Consider the following 27,112-nt stretch of genomic DNA (forward strand, 5'->3'; position numbering starts at 1 on the left):
CACCATAGCGTTGAAGTGCGATTAGTTATTGTTTTGACTTGTCAGTGTATCGCGCAAAAAACATTCTGCCGAAACTGACCTGATTCGTGCCGGAGTTTTGGATACATTTTTTCGGATCCTAAGTTAACCAAGAAAGTTCATAATACAAGTTATAAAAGTTTACTTTTGCTTATACTTTCACTGGAGGCTATTTGCAAACAACCGGCCTGGTCCTAAGACACCGCAAAAAAAAAAAAAAAATACACAGTAGCATGAACTGTACGACCTTTGGAAAAATTAGCAAGCTATTGTTTTGCTGAACAATATACAATATGATGTACGTATTTTTCAGGTTTGAAGACCAGTTTACACTCAGCCAGACGGAGAGCGATTTACGATCGACACCCGATTTACGATCGTTTCTTGGAATGAAAAAATGCATCTATCATTTATTCGGCACCAGGCTTAAAACATAACATCACATTGGTTTCATACAATACAAGATGTTGTTTCAGAGCGAGGTTGAGCTAAATGATGAACGAAATACTACTTTCAGTTTGGGTTTGTCAAACCAGCAGGTATTGGAGCGGGAATCCTACGTGTATAGTGACTTCCGATTTACGATTGATTCGTGGAATGGAAATCGGCCCTATTCAGAAAATCTATTGCAGTGCAACAGATGTTTTTCAAGTCACTACGTCAATCAAAATTAAAAATTGGGTGTCAAAAATACACGTATGATACGCTCCGACAATGGCCGACAAATCGGTAGCATGTAAGGAGAGTTGTATTTAATCCCAATAGCGTTATTTTAAAGCGTCCTTTAGAAAAAAAACGTCCTTTTTATGGTCGTACACGTTAATCACAATTGAGCAGAACTCTTACAGTAATGGCGCTTTCACTTTGAACATTTTGAAGTTGGGTGCGAGTTTTTAATAACAACGACAGGATCGAAGTACATGTTCAAGAATCAGAATCAAACCAACAATAGTTTATGATGCAGAGGTAAAACCAACAAGTTAAACGAAAGCTCGATTTACAGATGAATGAAGGAGACAACTATTAAAGGTAAGAATTTACGTCACCATACACGGGAGGACCAGTCTATAGAAAGTTCAAAAGATCGAATTGAAGAAAAGTAGGGCAAAACTGGCATAGAAGTATGGCAGGTTACTATATATCAAATTGCTGTGTGACTGATACGAAAGTGAATCTTGATTGGTTTATTCCTAAAGCGTGATCTTAAGGCCAAAATTACGTTTGAATTCTGCAGTGCGACCACAGCCACTGTGATTTCTAGCAAATTAATTCTGTAAACGATTTGCTACTTCTAGCAATTAAGCCCCTGTTACACAAGGGAATGCTTTGCAATGCTTTACGTTCAGTGTCAGTTGCAGAAAACATTTTATGCGCTGCAACATAGCTCTCAACGTTACGAAAAGTAGAAGACTGCAACCTACTCAAAGTGCACCGGCAGCCGGCGATTTTGCTGCCTTCAGATGGTGATTTGCCGCTTAATAGTTCACTCTGATTTTCACAAGAGTCCTTTCTACCTACTACTCCTGTAATGTTTCCTAAAACAGCTGACTCGTCCTCAGTCATCTCCTGTCTTCTCATCCTCGCGCTTCTCTCTCCCGCTGAGCGCCCATTTCCCATTGCGCGTCCCTCTTCTCAAAGACAAGAGAGACCACTGTGGACGAGTCATCTGCTATTAATACGGATACCGAAGGGACACGTACAAGTATCTGTATTATCCGGGTGTCCTTGTTAAGCGGGCTCTCACAATAAACATCAAGGACACATGCTTTATCGATACAAAGACTAAAGTATACAATCTAAAAGCGACAGAACGGCGTTTAACTGTAGTTGAAGTTTCAACTGAAGAAACTTTTCGCTCATTCAAATAGTCTCGCTATAAAATTAATGTTCTCTCAGTGCTTCAAACGCGACTGACGTCATAGTGAGAGAAAATAGGGGGATTTTGTTTCTCACTGACATTTTCAGTTTTTAATAGTTTAGCCAGACGGGCTATTAAAATATTAGACAATTTTATTTATACAGTGCACAGAGAACCAGGTTAACTTTCAGGGTTTATTCTAAAGCGCGGCTTTGCGGGATTTCCGCAATTTGAAAAAAAAAAAAACCGCATAAAATTTACGTTGGCGCGTCAAATGGGGCGCACAAAATTGTAGCCAGGGATAAGTACATCACTGAAACAAACACTGGCGATAAGATTGATATGACCGCCACTCCATACTTCGAAATTTATGGCTTCTTGCTGTCTTAACTGCCTTTTTATTCTTCGTTTGTTTCTGTGTTCGTATTCTGCACTTTCTTGAGTTGCTGCTGAGTTGTTTTTCTTCCATGCATATATAACGATAATAAAGAACTAGCAGTAATCAAAGATCATAGGAGTGCGTTCGACACCTTAAATTGAACAAATTTAACAAAATTGCGCACACCTTTCATGTTCGTTTTAGTTTGAATATTTGTTTTGTTGTCGTTGTTGTTGTTGTTTTTATTTTAACCTGACTTTTCTGCATATTACCCAAATTAGCATCTTTACAAAATATTTGAAATTTTTTTCCAAATAAATAACTACATTTCCAGTGCAGCCAAGTTCATCCTGATCGAGAAAACGTTTCGTCCAATTACCATAACCATCTGATAAGACGTTGATTTCTCACTGAATAGACTGTACAAAGAAGTTCAAAAATCTTATTTGCGTCCCCCTTCCTTGAAACAGAGCCCCCTAAATTTACGGAAGGGGGCCCACCGGGCCCTCATTAGCTAATTTCTAGAATAAACCCTGAACTTTGTATGAGAGCGTGTCTCTCAGGTCACACAAAAGTGTTCGTTGTCCGTATTAACCGGTGGGCCTAATGTAAGAGAAAATACATGGGCTTTAATTTTCATCGGGACAAACACAACTGTCCGTAATAACCGGGTGTCCGTAAATCGGGATTCCACTGTACTACAAAACTTTCCTGCAACTCGCAACGTAAGTTTTAGTTTGCTAGACAACTGTGTTGCAGGAAAAACATAGCCAGGGCATCAGGCTTTTCGGGGTGGGGGAGGGAGGGGAAAAGGGAAGAAAAGCCTTCCTCTCCTCCTCTTCCCTCCCTTCCCCCTCTCCCCTCCCCTTAGGAAGACCTGATACTCGTCCCAGTTGTTCAAAGCCCGATTAAGCTAATCCTGGGTTAACATGAACTTTGATTCGAATTTAATTACTAATCAATAAAGATTTTTTTAAAAATATTTTTGTTCCTCAGTTTAAATTAGACTTCTTTTTACCATTAGCTTCACATTAGCTTGTAAAAACATTTTTAACGCGCGAGATCAAAACCTCGGTTAACTTTTAATCGGGGATTAGCGTTAATCAGCTTTCGAAACCCCGGGCCCAGGTTGGGAAAAACAGCACCTTTAAATTTATGACCATGCTATTTCTATCACGTTATAGATGAAAGCGCATCCTAAATTGATCAACTATCACGCATTGCACGAGAAATAGTTTGTGAAGTACGTTATGCTTCTAAGTGCTCTTGTCTATATTCAAGACATGGCGGCTTTTTAGTGAAGTGTCTGAGAAACTACTTTAAACGCAATTATAAGCGCACTGACGCCAAAATAATCTTAAATCATGAGACAATAACTGAGCTATTTTCGCAAAATCGTAGCTATTGTCTATGATGATGTCTCTTAGCGTTATGACGGTACATAATCATGGGCATAAGCTTCTTTCGTACACCTCTTGTTTATAAATACTACTATCCATAAAAACCTACTACTATTCATAGAAACAGCGACGTTCTTATGTTAAAATTAAAGAGCAGCTATGTCAACATGTGTCAAACTCTGACACAAGCCCTGGGTTGTCTATTGTCGTATCCGAGAATTCACAGACTCTGGTCGCAAAGAAAAGCTAAATTATATATTTGTCCTTTCCTTGGTGTGAGGTTCTGATAACCACACGTTGTGTTTCTGGGTAGCTAACCATTTTCAAGCGCAATCACGTTGCTTTAGATGAGCGATAAAAGTGACCGGCTTCCCTTAGTCTACTGAGTACGAATACCTCGCTTTGCACCCAACGAGAAAATTTAAACAAAATACTTGGAATCCTATTTACATTTCTCTCAGATTATTTTCGTGCTTTTAATAGGATGATAAGGTGATCCCAGCTGATTCTTTAGCTGACCAGTGAAGCAAATAGAAATATTCTCAGCCAAATTTGCGAGCTGTTGCTGGCTTTCCGCTAAACGCAGATGGCCTTTAGCATATTTCGCACTTAAGTATGGTGCCTACTAATACAAATCTCCAAATTGAACCTTTCTTACCTCTCAAAAATGCATGGTTACCCCAAATTTTCTTTTTGGATGCCAAGAGCACTTGCTAAGTTCTACTTTCTCCGCATAGTTTTAAACTGTGCAAAAATATAGGCACCATATAGTAGGCACCACCCATAGGAAACCAGTATCTCAAGATGCGCAGAACGTATGCGCCGTAACAAAGTAGGCACCGTCCTCAAACGGCATTTTTATCGCTTCCAAGAAGAAGAATGAGGAGAAGGAGAAGGAGGAGGAGACTCAGAGAATGTATTTCCTGTGTTCCCAGAAGATTTTGTGCCCTTTTAAAGACATATTTGTGTGAACTAATACAGTTTGATCTGTTCGAATGCTTTAGCTGAAAATTATGCAAACGTTTTACTGAGTGAACGGAATCTTATTCGCCGAATTTAATAAATAAAAAAAAAATAAATCACTTTACTGATTTAAGTGCCAATGTCTTTAGCACAGAGCACTAATTGGGGACACTTTCCAAATCGAATTGGAATTTAGAAGTGTTGGTTCTTGAGGAGAGGGGAAAACCGGAGTACCCGGAGAAAAACCTCTCGGAGCAAGGACGAGAACCAACAACAAACTCAACCCACATCCAGGCCACATTGGTGGGATCGAGGCGAGTGCTCATCACCACTACGCTAACCCTAGCTGCTGTTGGCTTTACACCTTTGCGAGAATGATCCTGAGCTTTTTTTCGCATTTTCGAAAATTTAAGGTGGCTCTGAGCCCCTCTGATAGAACTATTTTAAACTTTGCAAAAAATTGTAACTATATTTAGTCATGTTTTCGACACCATTATTGTTGTATCCACTTATAAAGAATGGTTCTATTAATTAAGCTATCAAAGTAGTCAAAGTATGAGTGCTTTAAAGTGATGGCAACCAGTACCAGCCGCCTTAAATGTGCTTGTTGGGTGTGTGCCCTTGACATTTTGCCCAAGAAGACTTTGTTTTCTTTACAATCAACTCCTTACGAGATACCGGCGAAATGAACTGGTGGGTGCCCCTGGAGAGTATACAAAGCTCACTAGATGCATAAAAACATGGCTGTTGTTCGGTTTAAATGTTTACTTGACTTGAAATTTTACAGACCAGTTTGGGTAATTTTTCAAAACAAACAACAGCTAAATAAAAAAATACTGAATCCTGCAGGAAGCCCCTTGTAAACAGGTCCCGGTTTATACCCGGAGTGGACAATTATCGCTATCCTTATTACATTGTTATAATAATTTTAGCTTACGTCTTATCAACTGGACAAAGATTCCAACAACCGGAGCCAGAAAGAAGTTAGACGGCGAACATGCTTTCTCTTGCTGTCAGGTAAGTAACCTATGTACTCACGACGACTAATACAAGACGCCGATAGGATAAAAATACTTGAAGTTTTTCAACTTGAGTTTGAATCTTACCTTCTTGATTGTTCAGTCTTGTGTTCGGGAAAAAGACGCTATCCGGCATTCAGCTTCACGCTGTACTTCTTTTGACAGTTTTGAGGATTTCAGGATCCATTACAGCTTGTCCGCCACGGCAAGGTCAGTTGCCCTCTTTGAAGAGCTATATAGATCCCTTTAAAATACCCTCACCAGGTTGCAAGAGAATATCCAAGAATAATTCGAGAAATTCATAAGACTTATACCGTGCAGTAGAGAGTAGAGAGAAATGAAACGAGAAAGTATAAAAGTAACTGAAGAAAGTCAAGAAGGTGAAAAGCCTGAGAGAGGTCTGAGAGAGCCGCCCGAGCGCGTTTGAAATGGCGGGAAAATTTCGGCGGGAAATTGTAACTGCACGCGGCTGACTTTGCGCGGGAATGCCGAGGATATCGCATTATTTTCTGGTTTTTTTTTCAAGTACAAGGCAGGAAAACTACACTGCTAAAATTTTGCTTTCAGCTAAACAACTGGAAATTATTACTTTCGTCGAGATTGTTTTCAAACGGTAAGTGAGTATAACAATGCGAGTGTCACACATTATCGACAGATGTCCCGAATTCGCTCTTTTCAAGTGATATTTCCACGAAACTGACGAAACAATCGGGCAAATGGCCGATCATAGAAGAAGTGAAAAGCTATCTCTTGTACTTGTTTAAGTCGTTTCGTCTTCACTCTAAGTTTTAAACTAAATATTACATTCATGAACAACTTCATCAGTGCACGGTTATCCTGTAGCATATCAATCTTTTTTTTTTTTTACGTAGAGCGTTCACGGTTATAACAGCACCTGAGGAAGATGATGGAAGCTGCGACCGGCGACCAAGTGGTCGAGGAAGGATTTAGCGATCAAGAAGAGGTAAGAAGACGAGTCTGACATGTCCCTGCAAAACATCCTTTCGGCCTTATGACCAAAGTTTACCATTAACGTCTGCTTTTTAGCATATTAAAGTCAGATGAGAGTACTGCAAAACATGGCTGATAGGAAGAAACAAACTATGAGCTTATGTCGGCCGGTGAAAATGGTGTTCTAAACTGAATAACACAAGAAGGAAGGAGAATTTACTTTGTCCAAGAAAGGGGTTTTCGTAGAGATTTATATTTGCAAATGTTTGGATGAGGTTCTGATATCTCCTAAAATGTTACGTATCCCATCGATTGGCCAATTTTTGGCCTGCTTTTTTAAAAAAATTAAGAATGGTAATTTGAAGGCACCGGGTGTCTAGCCTCAAATTAAAAGATATCTAAATCGACCCTCGTAACAACGTCTTCGAACATCTTTTAGAAGGATAGCGCCTCGTTTCAAATGAAAGTCACGGAGGAGATGTAATCAATTCTCGCTCGGAGTTACTAGTAATTTGTCAGTATTTCTTTCCCAGCTTTTCTTTTCCTTTTGTTTTCTTTTCCCTACCCACTTTTACGAGAGTTGTCGGGGTGCCCTAGTGCACATTTGTCTTCAGTAATTAACAATATAAATATGTTGCTACGGTAACCATGAAAATAAATTACTCAAGCTACTCCCAATTATTATATATAAAACTTATGTAAAGCGGAACTTGACAAAGTTTCTTTTCCAGTTTAGGGGATTTTCTATGAATCCGTGAACAACGTACCACCAAAATTTAACTTTTGACCTCCATGATTTTACAAGCTTTGCAGTCAGGAACCAAAGCAGTATTAAATACGGATACTATATTATAAATATGCTTCATGATTCTGATCAAAGCATTTTGATTTCTTCACAACTAGGAATCATTTTACCAAGATATAGACCTTCTACAGAACCATGGCATTGTGAGTATATCTTGAAATTCTTTTCATTTCTCTCTTGAAAAGCCTGGCCAAAAATATTAAACGTTTTGGCTTCTAAATAACCACCAATACAGTATTCTTTTTTTATAAGAACGTTGCTGACATAAAAAAGCTAAAAGGAGCTGGAATATGTACGATCAAGGTAGGATAGTTTGTTTGATGCGGATATTTATATGTAGTTCAGCAATTAGAAAAAGAAGTTACGTAAAACCAGTTTTAGATTCCTAATGAAATGGGCAATTTTCACAGGGTGTCCAGATGACTACAAGGCGAAAGATGTGCCAGATAAAGGGGATATCAGAAGCAAAAATGGAGAAAATAAAGGTGAAGTTGTTGTTCTTCTTTGCATTGTTTCAGCTCCGATTATTACAATGAAAGTTCACATTAAAATCCTGTATCCTTGTTAATAGCCTGGAAAACACAGCACTTTCTCAGCAATTCCAACCCCTTGGGGCTGTACTTGCGACGTTTATACGTTTTTGATTATTGTATGTTACAATATTCAATCATTCATTTGTTAACTACATCATCTTACATGGAAGTTCTGATTTTGTTTTAGGAAGCTGCTGCTAAGCTTGCTGTAAGTATCTCTTTTGGTGGGGATGGGCCTAAGGTTACATTGCATACAGCAATTGGCTTAAGCTATGTATTGTAACTATTTTAATTCTCCCCTTGTAGAATGCTGGTTTTGTCACAGCTCTGGAGTACAGTGACATGAGGAAAATGGTTTTCCGGATTTCTAGCGGGAGTGCTGAGCTAGAGTAAGTAGCATTTTAAAATATTACTGTTGATTTTAACAGTGAAATCACCTTTAGTTATTTTAACGTTGTGAAACATTTTCTGAATAAAAAAAGATAGTAACCGTATCTCATGTGTATTTAAATTACAGCAAACTTCTTGGAGGTAGGTGACCTGTTCTTATTTTTTTCTAATTTGCATTGTCTTAACACCATCATTGTGGTAATAGGAACCATTATGGATAATTTTATTCACGTTTTATATCTTAATAGGAGGGATAGAAAGCATGTCAATAACAGAGGTTTTTGGAGGTATGTAAACTTATAGTCCTTCCAGTGCCGTATCCCGATATAGATATAACATTTAGAAAATGTTTTGGTTTGTGTCAGTGTGTTGTAAACTTTATAAATGATCTCTGGAATAATACGATAAAGGATGTTCTTTCAGTGATGACCTAAATGATCTACAGTAAATAAATTATGTGTTTGCTAGTGCTCATCAAAGACAAATTGTCAACAAGGTTTTTTTTTTGAAAAACAGAATTCAGGACAGGCAAAACACAGCTGTCACACACTCTATGTGGTGAGTTTTAATTTTTCACTGAGAAATTACCTTTGTAGACTACCTACTCTTTATATCAGAACATTTATAATTACGTTAAATTTGAGAACAATTCATTAGTTACAGCACAGCTGCCTGGAGCAAACGGATATACAGGAGGAAAAGTGATTTTCATTGACACTGAGGTACTTCCAACATTAAATCCTATAATTTATACGTAATTGTTGATCCAGATCTTTTGGACAGATTTGAAAAGTACAATGCAATAACAAATTTGTCTGCAGATGTCATGAACTACCAAACTGCAGTTTTTAAAACATTCTTTAACCAGACTGAGCAAGAGTTAATCCAGTTATTGAGTTAATTTATTTTTCACTTCTTTGCAGAATACCTTGTATCCTAGAAAACTCAACATACTTTCAAGATTGCATATAAGTTGGCAAATATAAATTAGAGTTCACTTTTTTAAGTAATTGCAGTTCCATGGTTCTTTAATACATGCTGTAAAACGTTAGATCAACAAATAGATTCCTTTACTCACAAAAGCCGACCTGATCGCCTTCGAGAGATTGCAGACAGATTTAACTTGGACCAAAACGCAATGTTGGACAACGTGCTCTACTGTAGGGCATACACAAGTAAGTCAAATTTCCCACTAACCTATGCAACATTATGCACTACTGTTAACTTTCTGCCCATAAACATCGTGATAGTAACTCAGCAATAAACATTATTCAGTGAAGTTATCATCACTACAACCTTTGGTAGGTGAACACCAGTATGAGTTGATGGACAGTGTAGCTGCTAAATTCCATGAAGAACCAGGAGTATTCAAGCTCATGGTAGGTAAATCAATAAAACTATCAAGTGACTGTATGTTCATGTGACACATTGTACTTATTTGAGGACACAAATATTCCGGGTGATATAATCAATACAGTTCAGTCATTGACACTAACGTTAACCCTGCAAATAGGATAAGTCTCTGTTCAATTAATAATCATTTGTGATGACATCTTAGCAGCATATTTCTGTCCATTATTGTTATTGACAGATAATTGACTCCATAATGGCACTCTTCAGAGTGGACTTTTGTGGAAGAGGAGAACTGGCAGACAGACAACAAAAACTTGCACAGATGTTATCACGACTGCAAAAACTTTCTGAGGGTAAGGAGAAACAGTAAATTGATTGAATTATCATACCTTAAAGCAATACCAGACAAAATTAGTATTCAACATTGTTGAACGGTGTTGTGCTAAGTTTTTATTTAACAATTAATTACACTTCAGTTAAACAGATTTTTGAAACATGACCACAATGGGGCAGTACATGTTCTTAAAATGCCATTTTGAAGGCGTTGTGTCGTGAAAATCATTGTTAAATCTGCCCTTCCGTTTTTGTAACTTTCAGCTAGATTGCTGTGTGAGTACTTTTGTTTGGCGATTGGCATGTGTACTGTGACAATAAATATTGGCACTATTATTCTTACTGACAAAGTGTTACAGAAAAAAAACCTGTATTTAATGTTTGATGACGATGATGATTTTGTTATTCTGAACAACAGTTTTTTACTCTTTTGTAGAATTCAATGTTGCTGTTTTTATCACTAATCAGGTACACTTACAGCCATTTCCTAATGCAGACAATCAATGACAATATAATAATGTTATGGCTTTGGAGAATAATTTGTTTTAAGGATAATCTTCATTTTAGAACATGCATATCACCTGACATAATGTTATACTTTGCAGATGACAGCAGATCCAGGAGGTATGTATCACCTTTTCATTTATTAGGGAGGTGAGGCCTAACTGCAGATCTAGAGTTGTCACTATCAAGGGTATTTCGGTAGTTCACGTAGTATGCTGTACACTTTTTGAAGCACTTAGTGCCACTAGATTGGTGAAATGAATTAAGGTTAAAATTATAGTGAATATGTATGCATAGTTAGTGCCAGTCCCCATCCATCAGAGAGAAAAATCCCTAAAACTTGAAGGAAAGGACAAAGACTTCTTCACTTCTCCATTTGTGATAATCCTGTCTTCTTTATAATCTAGCTGACCAAGCAATTGCCATCTAGACAAAATTACTTAAAAAGGAACTGAAGCACAATTGTATAAAAATGCATCCATGATGTCAGAACTTCTATAATAATGCAGTTCTCCCCCTTCCCCCTTTTAATTTGCAATGTACCTTATTACTCCATTCTATTGCTACTCTTGAATTTCTCACACTACTCTTCTTTCAATTATTTTCCATGGCCATTTGGTCTGCATGGATCAACAAACAGCAACAATGAGGTAACTTTTCACTTAATCAAAAACATAATGTACTTATTGCAAAACTATTCTTTTATACCTAACCTGTTTTAAGAAATTAAAAAAAATAGTTATCTGAAATAAACTTTGTTCTTATTTTCAGCTTTCAAGCTGACCCTAAGAAACCAATTGGCGGACACATTCTGGCTCATGCATCTACAACTCGAATTAGCTTGAGGAAAGGCAGAGGAGAAACTAGAATTGCCAAGATATATGACAGGTATGTAGACTTGGTATATAGCATTGGTTTTGTGAAAGATGTCATTGCTCTGACACCCACTTGAACTGAACAAATAGCTATCTACTTTGGTGAGCTGACACCTTCAAAAATTATTGAAACGCCAGTCTACAATAAATATATTCATTTTGGCTCTCTTTTTTTTTACAGTCCTGATCTTCCAGAAAATGAAGCCACTTTTGCAGTTACATCTGGTGGAATTGCTGATGCCAAAGAGTAACAAATATATTGCAATCAACAGAGAAACAAATGAATATACCATTTTCATTTATTAAAAATATCTGTTGACCATGTGAGGTCTGTACAGAATTTGAATTAAAACCGTTTCCAGCTGCCATGTTTTGTCATTTTGATTTGACAGCTATGCTGTCAGTCTGAATGGCCTTAAAATATGCAATGCTTGGCATAAATCAGTCTAGCTGTATATATTATGAATAATGATCTAAAGGCACATAATTTAGATATACAAATTTGCATCATGGGCTGAAGAAACCTCTAGCTTTACTGGCACCTTTTCAAGGCCTCCCCTGAAGTTCCATCTCTAGTAGCATGGCAAGTGGAACATTTGATGAACAGCTATTAAATACATGTTCTTGTGCCATTTCTGAGTAAAACCACTAGGAAATAGATTTTAATAAATGCACTATCGGGCAAGAAATCCTCCATCGACAGGTAATATGGTCCCAGTTATCATACTCGCTTTGTCACTTAAGAGGTACACAATGGCATGAACAACTTCTTCTACTTCTGCAAAATAATAACAAATTTATTAAGCAGCCATCACTATGGCAACCACAGCTTCTAGTATTACCCATTATTTGTCTTTCTGTTCTTCTTTTTGTAAGTTGCCGACACCCTTATTGTACGGCGACATGCCACTTATAGTAATACCCATTATTTTTTTCTTTTTCTTCACTAGTTTTTGTGTCAGTCACACACCTCAAACTTCACTCTGTCAAACTTAAACCTCCCACTGCCCTCCATGTTTTTTACACTTCTATTTGGGAGAACTTTTTCCAACTTCAAGACATGCAATCTTTGATGATTATTTCCTTCCTTTTTATGACTTTTATGTTTGATCTAGTAGTGATATTGTAAGTGGAAATTAGATGTACAAACCTTTTTAGCCAGCAACAAAATCAACATCTTGTTGTCATTAGTTACCATTTTTACACATTGCCTGTATTTTATTTTTGTTCGAACCATTGCTGCCAAAACTAAACTTTAGGATGTTTCTATACACTTATAGGAGTGACCATGGAACAGCAGTTTCCAATACAATAGCTTAAGCAGTTGTCTTCTATTCGTCCCAACAATACACTAATTAATGGACTTGCAACTTTGTCCATATTAGCAGTGGAGACAAGGAGAGAATCAATGCTGCATTAATTTTGCTTTATCAGAACATTATTGTAGCAGTGAAATTGAGTTTATAGCTGTGTCAAAGTCAAAGGACTTACAGAAATGCAATTTCCCTTACAGGATGAGAATCATATGTCAAAAAGTCAATTAATTTCAACATCGTAGATAGAGGTCATGGGAATGAAAGGGTAATGTATGATCACCTCTAGTGAGATGTTCCATTTTTGCTCAGTAAGGAAAGAATTTTTTTTATGATTTTCAAGCAAGAGAAATGTCTGACCTTACTAGAGGAAGTAATAGAATCATCTACTCAAAGTAAAACTGTGACCAATTGGATAAAAAGTCATTTTTTAATCAGAGTCTGTGTCACACAGAAATTTTACAACCCGTATCCGGGCTCCTCATCAGAGTAGTACAGTGGAACCTCTAGTTCGGGACGCCTTCATTAAGGGGACATTGCAACCTTTGTCCCAGACAAACGTTCATATCATCTTTGTATCAGTGACCTCTAATAAAGGGTCACCTCTAGTCTATTAATGACACAGGGAGAGTTTTTGAATGTCCCAAATGCTATTGAAACCTCCATAAGGGGACAACTAAGCATTGATTTCCTGGTGTGACCGGCCACCAAAGAGGATTGTAAAGCTTATTGTACTCTAATCACTCTGTTGTACTCTAATGAGGTGGTAAGGTTACTTCCTCAATTAAAGTATGGTTTACAAATCTTGTTAGAAATTTCAATCCTAGTCAAGAAAACAGGCTTGTAGTTTAGGTGATAATTACTAACAAAATTGACTCAACCTCTTTTCAGGGACACCTCCATTAAGGGGACACTTCTCTATGTCTCTACTTTGCTACTTCTATGTCAACAAGTCATGTTTCCCAGCACTTGGTAAATCCCAGATGACTACAGAGTTGAGGTCTTACTCACTCAAAAGCTTTTTAGAGAATCACGCCAAGCTGACCAAATGCTGGCACTAAGGGTGGTCACAGCCAGGGTTCATCGTGTTCTCAATGATTTTTAACATCCCCAAATTGGAGATGGGACCACCATTTCTATGTGGTCATACAAGACACGTGAAGGTCTAACTATTTGCAAACGTCAAAGCAAAGGCAACACCTTCTCAGTTAAAATAATAAGACCCTGAGTTTTGGTCCAGCCAGTGTTTGAACCTGCTCAGCAGTCTGGCACCCTACAAACTGAGCTAACCGACTGGCTGCTTGCTAACTAAACTCATTTTTGGATTTCCTGGGATTAAAATTGTATAATTACCTGCAAATCTTCCTAGTGGTATTTGATCAAGCATTGGCTTTGCCTTTTTGGGATCTGACCATCCTAACCTTCCCATGTCTGTTAGTACAACAGTTGGGTTGACTGCATTTACTCGAATCTACAACAGAAGAATTAAATCACAGAATTTGCTGCATCTTGCATCTATGCGTAGACTTATATCGAATCATTACATAAGCCACAAGACAACCAACAGTAAACATACATGAAATTGTAGTCACCAACTTACTTGATGAGGGCCCAGCTCTAAGGCCATTGATTTTGTAAGCATATCCAGGGATGCCTTTGTAGAACCTAAGTATTAAAATAATAACATTGCATCTTTTTGGTACCTGTGTTGTTTTATCAAACATGGAGAAACAAAAATATATAAAAATAGCATAGTTATGTTAAGGGAAGGGTATGGGGCTCTTCACAAAGGGAGCTTGTTTGGAGAGATTTCAAAAAAGGTGGTAGGTGGTAACTTACAATACAACGTGTGGTCTTTCAGAGCTTTTTTTGAGGCCTGACTGGAAACATTAACTATTGCTCCTCCAAAGCCACCAGCAATCATCTTTTTGGCAACAACCTAAACAAAGAAGAAAACATCGGTAAAAAGAATTTATAAGCCATATAGACTTATTAATGAGCTGCATTTTTGCCCCACTCTATGCTCTAAGATTTAATTAACCTTTCCCTGCGAGATTGAACTAATTAAATAGTTTGGGGTCATGTGCCCTAACCTGGGATCATGTTTGGACCCTGAACTCTCCTTACCTTTCCCTCAACCGAGGAAAAGCTCTATTTGTTTGTCAAAATAAGAGTACCTGATCAAAGGCAGCCCAAGGTTAACATCTGATAACATGAACCTGATGCTGATTAATAAACTTTGCCAGATGGAAATTTAAATTCACTTGTTGATTTTCGCAGCATAAAAACCCTCTTTTCAAGCTTTCTTCACATGCCATCAAATTTGCTGAGAATTTCTAAAGATTTTGAAAACAGTTTTTAATTTTTATCTTTTAAATTGTTTGGAACCTTTGGAGTGCTTGGTTTTCAAGGACAAAAATCCTGGCTGGATTTGAATGCGCTACAACCAGATTGCCATGTTTTGACAGTGAGAAACCTGGAGGTCTGGGGTAAGTGACCAAAACAAAAAATACAGAAAAAGAAAAAAACTGTGTATTGTTAGAAGTGTTGTTGCATATGCAACAGCTGCTTGATAATAAAAATTTCAAAGAAGTTTCAAAATCAGTGATATACACACTGTTAGTATCAGTCATACCTGTGCAATGAACATAGGTGCCTTGACATTCACTGAAAATATCCTACCAGAAAAAGACAGAAAAAATCCACAGTTGAGCTTCTGAAAATCAAGGGGGTGGGGTCAGTCTTAACCATTGGTCTTGGAACATTTATATGCTGTTTGGCAGTTTCTTGTGTGTGTCACTAGATTTGAGCATCTTAATTATTAAGTTGTCATTGCCCATGTGTAGCAGCTAGTTCTGGCTCCACAACACACACCAGAAAGCAAACCCTGAAACTTAGAGGAAAGGAGATAGACAAATTAGAGATAACCTGGTCTTCTTTAGGAACTGGCATAAACAGAAATGCTATAAAAGAAAATGTACAATAACAAAAGTAATTTTATGACAAAATTATTGCAAAACATGTTTAGAACTATATTAGGCTCCAATGCGGAAAAATCAAGGCCTAGGCTATTGGGCTCCATGGCTTTACTCTTGGAGTCCATTTAGCCAGAATCAGCATTCATATTGAACTGTTACTATAAAAAGCCTTTTGCCTCCTAGGTCCACAGCAAAAGTTTCAGGCCTCCACAGGAATTCAATCCAACCCCCCTCCCCCACCACCACCACCACTCTCCTTTGGGACCCAGCTCAGGGGAACAAACTTGGCTAAGTAGCTCATATCTGTGAAAATAACTGATGCCATGAAAACAGGAAAAGTACTTTGGGGAGCGATAGGCACTTTCACAGACGACAATTTTCAATAAATTTATGTATTGCTTACTGCTCCTGTCCAATTAGAAGCAAGTAATTTTGTTGAGTATACTATGACTCGAATTATTGGAATTATCGTTATAAATGACAAGGTCTTCTTTAAAATCGTAAAGACATTAGCACATAAATACATACTTGTCAAAATCGTCCAGCTTTGCTTCTTCAAAAGGACCAAGTATTGCAATGCCTGCATTGTTAACAAGGAGATGTATATCACCAAGACTCTCTATTTTCTTCAGTGCAGCTTCAATGTCATACAAGTCCACACAAACAGTCTGAATTGCTGGTTCCTTTAATAAAGCAAAACAAAAATTAAAAGCTTAGTCATCAGTTGCTGACAATGTTACATCAAATACCAATAATGACTTGAAATCAGTCAAAAATGCCCATGAAGGTCTTAACTGATACATGTTGCTTTATGTTTTGACAGCTACACAGGCGAATGTCATACCAAATGTTGCACTAAATTCACTGAGCCTTGAGGAGTTTCACAAATCACAGCATCCTCCTCTGTATCACTTTTTGGGGCCATTGAAAGTGCATGTTGATGCTTTCTTTCATTTTCAGTTACCTGGTGTTTAGTCTAGATTATATATTTAAGTATAAAACAAGTAACTGATAGTTAGTCATTGCAAATATGTATTCATATAGACGACATTATGATGCCATGTAGCTTAAAAACAACAACAACAACAACACAAGCAAAGCTGGTGATTCTCCAGGCTTTTTTACCATGGTATCATAATCATACCATTGTCTAGCAATGCTACATAATGTTCAACTAACAGCAATTCCAGTATCACCCTTGTTACTTACATTAGGTTGCTTACTATTCAAGGAAAATTTCTGAAAATTTTAGAGCAGAATCAAATACAATAATAAGTTCCTGCAATTTTTTTTTCTAGAAATTTGGGTATACCTTGTAAGGTTTTCCCCAGTTTTCTGGTGACTCAAAAAAAGCAGCTTAGTTCATTCCATTTGACATTTTTTCACTGGTTAACAAATTGTAACTCTGGGCCATAACTTGATTGCATCAATGCGGCATGAATGGACATGTTTCTCCTAGAGAGGTGCAGTAAACTGAAAAATACTGTTTCATTCACAACCAGAACTTTTGAGCAAATTATTCAAATTGTAATGTTTTATCAAATGGAAGCTGCGTGACCCCAAAAGAAGGCAGTCACTAAGTCACGCAATCCATGAGCTTGAGCCAACGAAATGACATACGTATTACACGTGTCTATTTTATTTTCTTTCTTTTTTTTTAACTAAACACTGAGCCCTAGATTTAGAGCAGGTTTTTTTAAAAAAACAAACAAACAAACAAAACAAAAAAAACCCTGAGATGTATATAAAGCTGACCACACCTCGGCTTTCAAGCTGTCCAAGTCTGCTTGGGTCCGTGATAAAGCGATGACCTCAGCCCCACACTTTGCCAACATCTTAGCAGTACTGCGGCCTATCCCTACAAAAATACAAACCTGGGTTTATTTTCTGTCCGAGAACATAGGAAAAATTGTTCTGTCTGAACAGATGTTCGGTATATTTGTTACACGAACAACATTCAACATCATTTTTAATTCAGTAGCGCGCGTGACACCTCCAAGCTAATCAAACTGGCGGCATTCGCCACGAGCAGAAAATCGATTATTTTGCTACACAACCAAGAAAAATACATTACCTTTTCCCGCACCGGTGACTAAAGCACGTTTTCCTGTAAAATTGATATCCATGTCTATCTTTTAAAGCCTGATTTCGTCTTAATAGTCCACGTCGCTGTTATACCTGTTCCTGCTCGCTCGCGCCAGTGGAAAAAGCTGGACGCGCAGTCCTGGTGACTAGGCCCAACGTTCGGAGCGTCTGAGAATCGGCCCGGGAGAATCGGATAAATCGGTCCCTGGGGCCCGATTCTCGAAAGACCCGCCAACTTACCTTGTTAGCTTTGAATACTAAATTTTATAATCTTATAATTCTATGAAAACATTGGCGAAGTACCATGTCTGTAATCATTGTGTTATCGGCGAAAAAACATTTAAAAATATACTTATCGGGCTCGGAAGTTTCCGGGACTTTCGAGAAACGGGCCCCTGGATTCAATTCAATTAAATCTTGATTTACACACGGTTAAGAAAAAGTCACCAGGCCGATACAATGATGGAAAATTACGGCCTATCTTTATAATTCCATCCTAAGATATGTTTCGAAGTTGGTGCTAAAACAAACATGTATAAACACAGTTTTCTTGCGCAAACAATTAGAGACTGGAACTCACTACCAAACCATATCATTGAAGAGCAATCAATAACGCTGACCCTGGACACTTTTTAACATTTGCACCTTGTATTATCTGCACCGTTTGCACATCTGCGGTGATGGGCTACGCTATTTGCAGATTATACAATTAGAATTAGAAGTGGCAATGGTCAAAATAGCAAGCAGGATTTTTGATTGGTAACATACTGGATTGCTATCAATAGCTCTCTCGCAGTAAGGTTTGTACATGGATGGGAGGGGTACCTTGCGAATTATCAGCAGCAGAGCTAACAGTCGCTTGCCCAATCCTGTTTGATTAAAGCAACTTGACCTTTACCTCAATTCTCTATCAAAACTAAGGAATTGTAGTCTTGTGCTCATCGCCCCCTCCCCATAGTCCTGGAACCTCCGCACTCTGTCACGCAACTCACGGCGCGGAGAGCTGTGCGACAGAAAACGAAGAGGCCAGGAGTGGACTACCTTCCCCAAGGAAGACGACTAGTGGAACTTTGGGACGAAGAGCTCACTTCGAAGTCGACAATAAAACGACCACCCCCAATCGGGCTTCGTGGCTCAGTTGGTAGAGTACTGCACCGGTATCGCAAAGTTCATCAGTGAATTGGAATTCCATCTAGGCTTTGATTTTGTTTTTCAGGCTTCTCAAGTTGTGTACATAATGCGATGGTTCCATGTATTTTCTCATTTCAAATATGATCTTTCATGCATTCACTTTTGAGTATTGAATATCGACCAGCCCTGTTGTTGGAATCAACGTGCACACGAGGTAGCATTTCGATAACGGAACCCTAATAACGTAGCACTTCCGCGAAACCCAAACCGCCACGTTTCACTCGAACCTTTTGGCTCCTTAGGTGATCAGTAATGAACTTCCCCTTTCGATTCAAGTTATAGACTTTCAACTGACTGTTATCCCTGATGTTACGTGCTTTTTCCTCAATGTCGGTGATGGGTTAGACTTTCTTAAAAGTCAATTTTCGTGGAAGTCGACTTGTCAGTGACTTGTGGCAAGTCTGGAGAGGGGCTCAAGGAGAAAAAGGTTGAAACAGTTTCTTGGTTGAGGCACTACCCAACAGGAGGGTCAGGCGAGTTTTTCGACATTACCGCGACCACCTAGAACTTCTGGTGAATTCTCCCTTCTTATCTTCGTTCTGGTAGTGTGATAGCTTCTGTTGAAGCTTAGGAAGGGATGTCCGGATGTCAGAATACAATCACTAAAACCTTGGCAAAACAGCAGATAATATAAATAAAACCCTAGCCAAAAGTCATTGACCTGTCGAATGTTCTATTGATTGTATACCCCCTTATACATCAACAACAGTAAAACGAAAAGAAGACAGAAAAGATAAAAAACTTCCAATACAAAGAAACAAGAGTTGCTTTTATTATTGGTTTCTCCCGTAAATTAAACGTACTTCTTTACAACATTTCTGTTTGCGTCTGGCGATTTATACAAAAACAAAGTGTTCTGTGGAAACACATTTTACACCTCTGCAAAAACGTTTTAAACTCAACTCTACATACCTAAGTATCTATTTATTATTTTTAACAATCACCGTTTCCAAGCGGCCTCTACATTTATACACACTTTCCATATGATCGCAAACGATCACAGATCTCAAACAATTCTGTGATCATTTGGAAACAAACCTTTGAACTTCTAAAGTGGTGTGGGGAGCCAATGATGGGAATTCACGGCAGTGAGAATTCTCATTGCCCCGGGTTACCATCTTTGTTACTCACGACTTGCTCCAGTTTGGCCTCGCAGCTCAGTCGGTAGAGCAGAGGACAATCGAATCCGGAGGTGGTGGGTTCGATTCCAGCGAGGTCTAAGATTTTTCTATTTGCCTCATAGGCTCATAGGCTCATAGGCCAACGCTCAACTGGAACTGCATGGGTTCACTTCAGCACTTAAACTCTCAATGCAAAGTGATAATTCTCTGATTGATCATTTGTCTCATTTGTGCTGCGGGGCACGACATTCATTGTACTTCTCTAACAAAACTCGTGAGCTCGAGCGGTCAGTTTAATGTTGGGATTAATGCGGATTATGACGAGTTTAGTTTTCAATCTTTTTTTCTATATACGTCACATCTTTTCTTCTGTCAGTCACCGCAGCAGCACTACTATCTTGCAGCGATTTCCACTTGTGTTCTAGAATTCTTTGCTTGTGGCAGCGATTGTCCTACAAAGAAAAACACACGAAAATGTATACTACAGTGGAACAACATCTTTGCGTAAATAAGCGTAATAAAATCATCGTTCAGTTAAAACGGGCCAAAGTCGCCACATTTGATATATTTTTTTTATTCTACCTGTATCCGGCCAGTATTAGAGTACAGCTGTCAAGTTTTCCATTACAGCTTACCAGAATATTTAGCAGCAGCAATTGAGCGCATTCAGAAAAATGTACTATCTATTGTATAAAAGCTATGCGGTCAGCCTACAACTTTGAAGTCTTGCTCCTTGTATTATAGTCGTAGGGACGCCTGTGTCGGGTTATTTGACAAAACAAAGAATAACCATGGTCATAAGCTAACACCACTTCTTCCACCTAACGATTTTACCCACAGATTTGGAAGTACGTTTTTTTCCCTGCATCTGTTAAGGACGGTGCCTACTAATTCAAAAGTATTTTTGCGCGGTTTACGACTATGCGGGAAAAGCAAATTTTAACAAGGGCTATTGGAATCCAAAAAGGAAATTGGGGGTAACCACGCATTTTTCAGAAATAATTAAGCAACAGTAATTCAAAAATGCAGTAAAATACAAAGCATTGTATGGCGTTTTTTAACATTTTGAAGCTTTATTATCTCTGAAAAATGCACGGCTACCCCCAATTTTCTTTTTGGATACTAAAAGCACTTGCTAAGTTTTGCTTTCTCCGCATAGTTTTAGACCGCGCCAAAATATCCCTGTATTAGTAGGCACCACCCATAGGAAATCTGAGTATCTCGAGATGCGCAGAATGTATGCGCAGTAACAAAAGTAGGAACCGTCCTTTTAAGGACTTAAAAGTATTCTTTCCCAGCAATAGGCTATTGTTAGTCTAAAGGGGTTTCATGAATCTGCCCCAGGTTCCTCAAGGCAACCTGGGAAAGTCTAACAACGATCAAACGCGCAACTCATTCTTCCTTTTCTCCGTTTACAGTCGTTAACGCTTCCTTATTTTGAAAAAAAAAAAAAAAAAAAAAGGATCTGGGAAAGGAGAGCGTAAATCTCAAACCAGGTAGTACGGTAAACCAACATGATGACCTGGACTTCTGGAAAAGTCAAATAGGATGTTTGTTTTCCTAATTTGGGATACGACTCTTGACGAATATTCCTACAGCCCTATTTTTTTTCGCAATCTTTTGGGGAAAAACACTCCTCTACTTTCCTCCCTTTATTGGCCCCTCTGAAAAACAGATTCCTACAGATCTTATTCCCAAAAACAAAAAAACATCCAATGGGAGGAATGGGTGGCATCGGATCATGGGTGCAACGAACCAGTCAGGATAACAAAACCAGATTGTTTACAAAGCGATCGATGGTTGAAAAAGGATTCGTGATTCATGGCGGAAGTGTACCTAATGGACCCTTTGGAAATTTAGAATCATGCCACTACTTTAATGCCTGTAATGTTGGGGTAATTTTTACCTACCGTTTAACTTATCAGATTTTGATTGTTTCGAGTTTTCAGGAAACAGCGCCCTGTGGAAAAGACGGCAGAATAAAGGTTTAACAAACTCACTTGGTTTTAGCTTGTTGCACAAATGAATAAACTTGAATTTTAAATCCCTGCAAACGTAAAACTAAAACAATATACCTGTACGATCTGGACTGCAAAAGGAACTTCCTGCACAGAGCAATTTCACTTGCTAGTCTACGAAGATCATCTCCTTCGAACACTGGCATACTCAGTGGCTAAAAGAACAAAAACAAAGGCGTTTAACAGAGTAATCAATGACAGAAACAGATTCCAAACACTCTTTTCATTAAATCTCGCTCCCGAAATAAGTTCATTTACCTCGTCTTCCCGAAAACCTTCAGTGAGAAGTCTGTGAGTGAACACGTGACCGTCCGGATCACCTTGGCAACGATGATACCTGTAAGACAGGAAATCAGCCAGTTAGACGGGTCATATGGGAGAAGAGGGGCAGGCTAAATAGCTGATGCCAGCACGGTGAATATGAATATGAATATGAATATGTTAGTTTCATCTTACCTTCCGCCTGTCTGAGATGCCAGGAGTTGTAGAAACTTGTTGGCCACGCTAAAGGTAAAGAGTGCAAGACAGAAATCAGAACTCCTGTCCAAACATGTTTTAGACTTGGGTGTAAGTGGCAGCAAACACAATGAGAAAGGCCGAACGAAGTCTAGAGCCATTCTGACGTGTCTTTCAAAGTAGACAGTTAAGTGTTCTTGTATATGGCCAGGCTAATAAAATCTATCATTCAAGGTCAGAGTGTGAAATGATTGTAAACTTTGTCCCGTCAGATTCAACACAAAGGCAGTTCCACACATGCTGACAGTATTACAGGTGAATATCCATACACGAAGAACTCGATACGAGATTCAAGAAACGGTCCAGTGAAGGGACATGGCTCTCATTTAACAGTAGAGAAGTGAATGTACTAAGTTTTCACCCTTTATCAACAATTAACTTGTTACACTAGTACGAAAGCTATCGTCTACCTGTCGTCACAGTTGAACGAAATGCAGTGGACACGAACATTTCTTCCCGAATTTAACTTTGCCACTTCTCTTAACACCATGGTTGTACTGTTATCCTACCACGGAAATAAAACAAAGTTAGTGAAACAAAATTACAGAATAATTATTATATTTTATAGGAGTTTTTTTTCCTCTCTCCCTCTTCATGGACGCTATCTGCGTGTTCACGCTGCACTTCTCATACCGGTAAGTGGGTATGTACTGGGGTCACTTACGTCGTACACCTTTAGCCTCCTGTGTGAGAGACTACCTGAGTGAGTTGGGAAAGGACACGAGATAGAATGGTAAGGAAACCATGCGCCTACCGTTTACACGGAAAACCCGGTTGGAAAATCAAATGATGCGCGTGTCCATTTGGAACATTTCTGAAGTAATGGGCTCTTGGTCGAAGTGAATCACTTTTATAATTACTGCTCTTCTTGGGATTTCCAGTTGATGCTGATTCATTTTGCACGTTATCCATCTTCTGTTAAGACAAACTAAATCATTTCATATTTATTCCGAAATTTTCCAACCGGGTGGTTAGCGCCCTATCTCTCTCTCCCCAGGCCCCTACCAATCTTTCTGGTTCTTTTCGTTCCTAATCTCCTTCACTTATGAGTTGTCTGCGGAGGCTAGTGCACCGTGTGGGACCGTGTGGTGGAAAACGCCATTTCTCTTCCCACTGCCTGACAACGAGGCTGCGAAGCAACCTCGTTCCCAGGGTCGGGAAGAGGAGAGACCCTGGAAAGGAGTTTCCCCACGAAGGCGACTAACAACACAATAACCAGCGTGAAGAGTACCCCGACCATACAAACCGTGCTACTTATCTCTATAAGGTAAACTTACCGGTTTTCCATCAGTGAGGAGATAAATCCCTTGCACTTCCGGATCCTCAAATGCAAGCTGAAAGAATTAACAAGAACACAGTTTTCATATGCTTTATAAATACTGGCCAGCGTGGTAGTACAGCACAAGCTTATGGTTGTACTACTAAAAACATGCAAGAGAATATAATGTGCATTTTCTTTTGCAACTCTTCCCTTATTATAACTTATTATTACTGGAAAAATTGTGAGTCTTATAATGGGGAAAAAAGCACGTTTTTCGTTTTGTTTGTTTTGGTAAAACTCCGTAGAGTATACTCTACTAACGAGCACCAACGCTGCCAAAAGTCAAAGGCTCAGCAAGATTACCAAACACAACCGGTATTTGTATTCGAATATCGGTATTAATTTTGAAAAGAGTAGGGTGGTGGTCTATCTCTATCTCTGATTTAATGCCTTTTATATTCATCGTGGGTTGGGTGGGTGGGTGGGATCAAAGTGTGGACCGATAGCGGCTGCTAGTGGGGCCTTTACATGCTGATGTCCGATCTCAACCCACAGAAGGAATTGTAAACCGCCATAAGACTATGTGATATATGCCGTATATAAATACATTACCACTACCATTTGTTTCTCGCTTACACTAAGAGGGTATTCGTGAAAGTGGCGCTATACCTGAAGGGCGTTTAATGTACTTGTGCTTCCATTGGCATCAAAATCCGAAACCCATTCAACTGCATTTTGACAGCTGTCATCTGACGTTGACGTCAAACTTGGTTTCCATGGCACCACTTCAGATGAAAATCGGATGAGGTTGAACCTGAATTTTAACACGAGTCACTTGTCAAACAAAATGGCTTCCAAAGAGAGGGCTCCTACGTGTGTTGCATTTTAGTCCAAATTTTCATTGTTAGCCTATCAATAGCTCATCTCTCCCTTTCAAGACCACAAATCTGGCGGCTGATCTTGCAGAAAAATAGTTGTGTAAAATGAAAGGTCACCAGAATTTATCGGGTTGTGGGGATTAGATGCCAGCCTTGCGCGCCGTACTCCATTTTGCTTACAATGGAGGCCCCTGGGTATTCCAAACATACCTAACTTGCGATCAGACTATTGTCCTGGAAGCGCGAACGAAGTAAATGCATCATGCTCCCCTATCTTTCCCCTCTTAACATTTGTTAACCGAAGCACAGTACATGTAACTTCACTGTCACTTGGTAATTGTTGGACGGTGTACTTCTTGCTGGAAACCCAGGAATGTCATGGCTGTTTTTATATAAGAGACACATTGTATAGACGATTTATTGGGGGCGAATTAGGACAAATAAAACTAGAGGGAAAATGTCTTGTTATGCATCTCACAGCTCGTCTGTATTAAAACTGACACAAAGTGGTTTATGAGTCCTAGTGAGGAACTACCCGTTTTAACCCCCTTCAATAAGTTGAGGGACGTATTATCTGTCTCATGTCCGCCATCCTACGGCCCTAGTTCCTCACGTTCCAATCATTCTTGACTCACTTAGTGGCCTGGTGCCTGATTTGATCCCAGACTAGCGCGGCCAGTTCCCGTTTCAGCTCATCCATACTGCTGACCATGGATCCTGACGTGTCAATCAACACAATCACCTGACAAACGAAAATTCCAAAATTAGTTAAATGCCTAGTAAAATTGCTCGTAGCCAATCGCTTTAACTTTCTGGTTGAAGACGTGCACAAAATTCTACCAGCTGGCTATTCTCATTCGTGCTTTGTTCTTCCACAACCAGCCTACGTATGGACACAACAACTCTGTACGGGCTTTGTACTCCTGTAATAATTCAAGCTTTTCGTCCTAAGAACATCAAAACAACCGCTAACGCTTTAGAGAAAACCGAACGATTCGAGGCACTTCTAGTTACTAGTTAGAATTCAAATTTAACAAAGAACCACTCACTTCGAATATATTACCACTCTGTATTTATACAATAAAACCATTTTACTGATAATCTTTTGTACAGTGTTGCAATGTACTCACATTTTTTTCGACTATGGTGCCAAACACACGTCTGCTACCACTCAACAGCCATTGCAGTCGTTTCACATATCTTCTTAACACTTTCTCCACCTGTTCTTCATAGTCTTCTAATTCATGAGGCAGAAGATGAAGATGTTTTACAACTCCCTGAAATAAACACGCTACAGTTTATTCCTTCATAAAAAAAGACATCTAAAAAATCTTAAAACCGTTATTACGCGAGCAAATGACACGAAAAACTGAGAAGTCAAAAAGTAGAAAAACAATGTGAACACTTCGCGTAAATTAACAACATAAAAAGAAGAAAAAAGAGTAAAGAGTACCTTAACTTCTACACTCGGGAAAATATTACAGTATCTGAAACAAAAAGGAAAGAAACAAAGACTCTATAAGATTTAGTATAACAGTTGAACTGTCTCATTACCGCACAGGCTACCTACCTGTCTGTCATTATTCTATCTGTTGGTGTCTCGGTCAGTCAGTATGTTTGACAATTTCACTGTAAGTCTATCTACAGCTGTCTGTCTTTCTGACTGCCTTTCTGTCTCGCTGTCGAAGTGACTGCTGTCCTTATAGTTCCCCGAGCTTGTTAGCGACGTGAAATGAATTAGGTTTGCTGAGGTCAATAAAAATCTTTGACTTCGGCAGGATTTGAACCAACGACGACGTCTGGATTAGATCACGGGCGCTCTAACCAACTGAGCTACTAGCCAAAAGGTTAGCTGGGAGCTGGTCGTGGGAGTTAAGGTATTTAAGTCACGGCAGTTGGGATATTCAACTACTACAAAGTATGTCAGCCGTGAAGCATCCATGAAAAAAAAAATCTTTTCTATCACAATCTATGGCTGGCTGGCTGTCTCACTGTTTGTCTGGCTAGCTGTCTGCCTGTCTGTCTGTCCATGGTCATTTATTCACCTTGCAGTTACTGACTGTCCTAGAGAGGACACTTTTCCTTTAGCGTGGGAACATTCTGCAGATCCCACAATGGTATTAAGATCTAACTTCAACTTGGAAAGACTGTAGTGACGCATCCACTGAAAGACACAACAGGACATTCAGCATCTAAATCTCTACTGAATAATGCAATGCATCCAGGAATGACATCCCAGAAACGCAATGCTCAAAGTTTTAACAAATGCTAAACAGAAAAAGTTGATTACCCGCTATAAGAAATAATATTACAAAAAAAAATTAGTAATAAAGAAACATTTCAAACAAAAAAGTTTCCTTTTCAGGATCG

General features: G+C 38.8%; 3 protein-coding genes across 6 annotated transcripts in view; 1 reads left to right on the plus strand and 2 right to left on the minus strand.

Annotated features, from left to right (window-relative positions):
* The first annotated feature begins 6,097 nt into the window (after nucleotides 1–6,097).
* On the plus strand, nucleotides 6,098–11,747 carry LOC146470661 (meiotic recombination protein DMC1/LIM15 homolog). Its single transcript, XM_085121643.1, has 20 exons — nucleotides 6,098–6,250; nucleotides 6,510–6,601; nucleotides 7,492–7,536; nucleotides 7,646–7,696; nucleotides 7,804–7,878; nucleotides 8,114–8,134; nucleotides 8,233–8,315; nucleotides 8,444–8,457; nucleotides 8,565–8,603; nucleotides 8,833–8,874; nucleotides 8,974–9,038; nucleotides 9,240–9,247; nucleotides 9,400–9,491; nucleotides 9,622–9,695; nucleotides 9,908–10,022; nucleotides 10,439–10,470; nucleotides 10,608–10,626; nucleotides 11,147–11,156; nucleotides 11,278–11,394; nucleotides 11,563–11,747. Exons 2-20 carry the CDS (start codon nucleotides 6,542–6,544, stop codon nucleotides 11,630–11,632), a joined length of 1,032 nt encoding a protein of 343 aa, XP_084977769.1. The 5' UTR covers nucleotides 6,098–6,250; nucleotides 6,510–6,541; the 3' UTR covers nucleotides 11,633–11,747.
* A 151-nt stretch (nucleotides 11,748–11,898) lies between these two features.
* LOC146470662 (L-xylulose reductase-like) lies at nucleotides 11,899–17,875 on the minus strand. Its single transcript, XM_085121642.1, has 8 exons — nucleotides 17,747–17,875; nucleotides 17,433–17,530; nucleotides 16,201–16,355; nucleotides 15,330–15,372; nucleotides 14,534–14,633; nucleotides 14,295–14,359; nucleotides 14,048–14,165; nucleotides 11,899–12,159 (listed from the first exon to the last, which is right to left on the minus strand). Exons 1-8 carry the CDS (start codon nucleotides 17,796–17,798, stop codon nucleotides 12,056–12,058), a joined length of 735 nt encoding a protein of 244 aa, XP_084977768.1. The 5' UTR covers nucleotides 17,799–17,875; the 3' UTR covers nucleotides 11,899–12,055.
* Nucleotides 17,876–19,696: 1,821 nt separating this feature from the next.
* The window catches only part of LOC146470663 (von Willebrand factor A domain-containing protein 3A-like), a 30,538-nt gene continuing 23,122 nt past the window's right edge, over nucleotides 19,697–27,112 (minus strand). For all 4 annotated transcript variants that reach the window (XM_085121646.1, XM_085121645.1, XM_085121647.1 and 1 more), the window contains 12 exons: nucleotides 26,788–26,906; nucleotides 26,196–26,229; nucleotides 25,873–26,019; nucleotides 25,378–25,484; nucleotides 24,534–24,678; nucleotides 23,881–23,937; nucleotides 23,014–23,108; nucleotides 22,544–22,591; nucleotides 22,346–22,424; nucleotides 22,145–22,242; nucleotides 21,980–22,029; nucleotides 19,697–20,521 (listed from right to left, as the gene is read on the minus strand). In XM_085121646.1, coding sequence (XP_084977772.1) covers nucleotides 20,463–20,521; nucleotides 21,980–22,029; nucleotides 22,145–22,242; nucleotides 22,346–22,424; nucleotides 22,544–22,591; nucleotides 23,014–23,108; nucleotides 23,881–23,937; nucleotides 24,534–24,678; nucleotides 25,378–25,484; nucleotides 25,873–26,019; nucleotides 26,196–26,229; nucleotides 26,788–26,906 — 1,038 coding nt within the window. In that variant the 3' untranslated portion in view covers nucleotides 19,697–20,462. The remainder of the gene's footprint in view (nucleotides 20,522–21,979; nucleotides 22,030–22,144; nucleotides 22,243–22,345; nucleotides 22,425–22,543; nucleotides 22,592–23,013; nucleotides 23,109–23,880; nucleotides 23,938–24,533; nucleotides 24,679–25,377; nucleotides 25,485–25,872; nucleotides 26,020–26,195; nucleotides 26,230–26,787; nucleotides 26,907–27,112) is intronic.

The sequence above is a fragment of the Pavona decussata genome, unplaced genomic scaffold, assembly GCF_977016875.1.
Source record: "Pavona decussata unplaced genomic scaffold, jaPavDecu1.1 SCAFFOLD_112, whole genome shotgun sequence".
Taxonomy (NCBI): domain Eukaryota; kingdom Metazoa; phylum Cnidaria; class Anthozoa; order Scleractinia; family Agariciidae; genus Pavona; species Pavona decussata.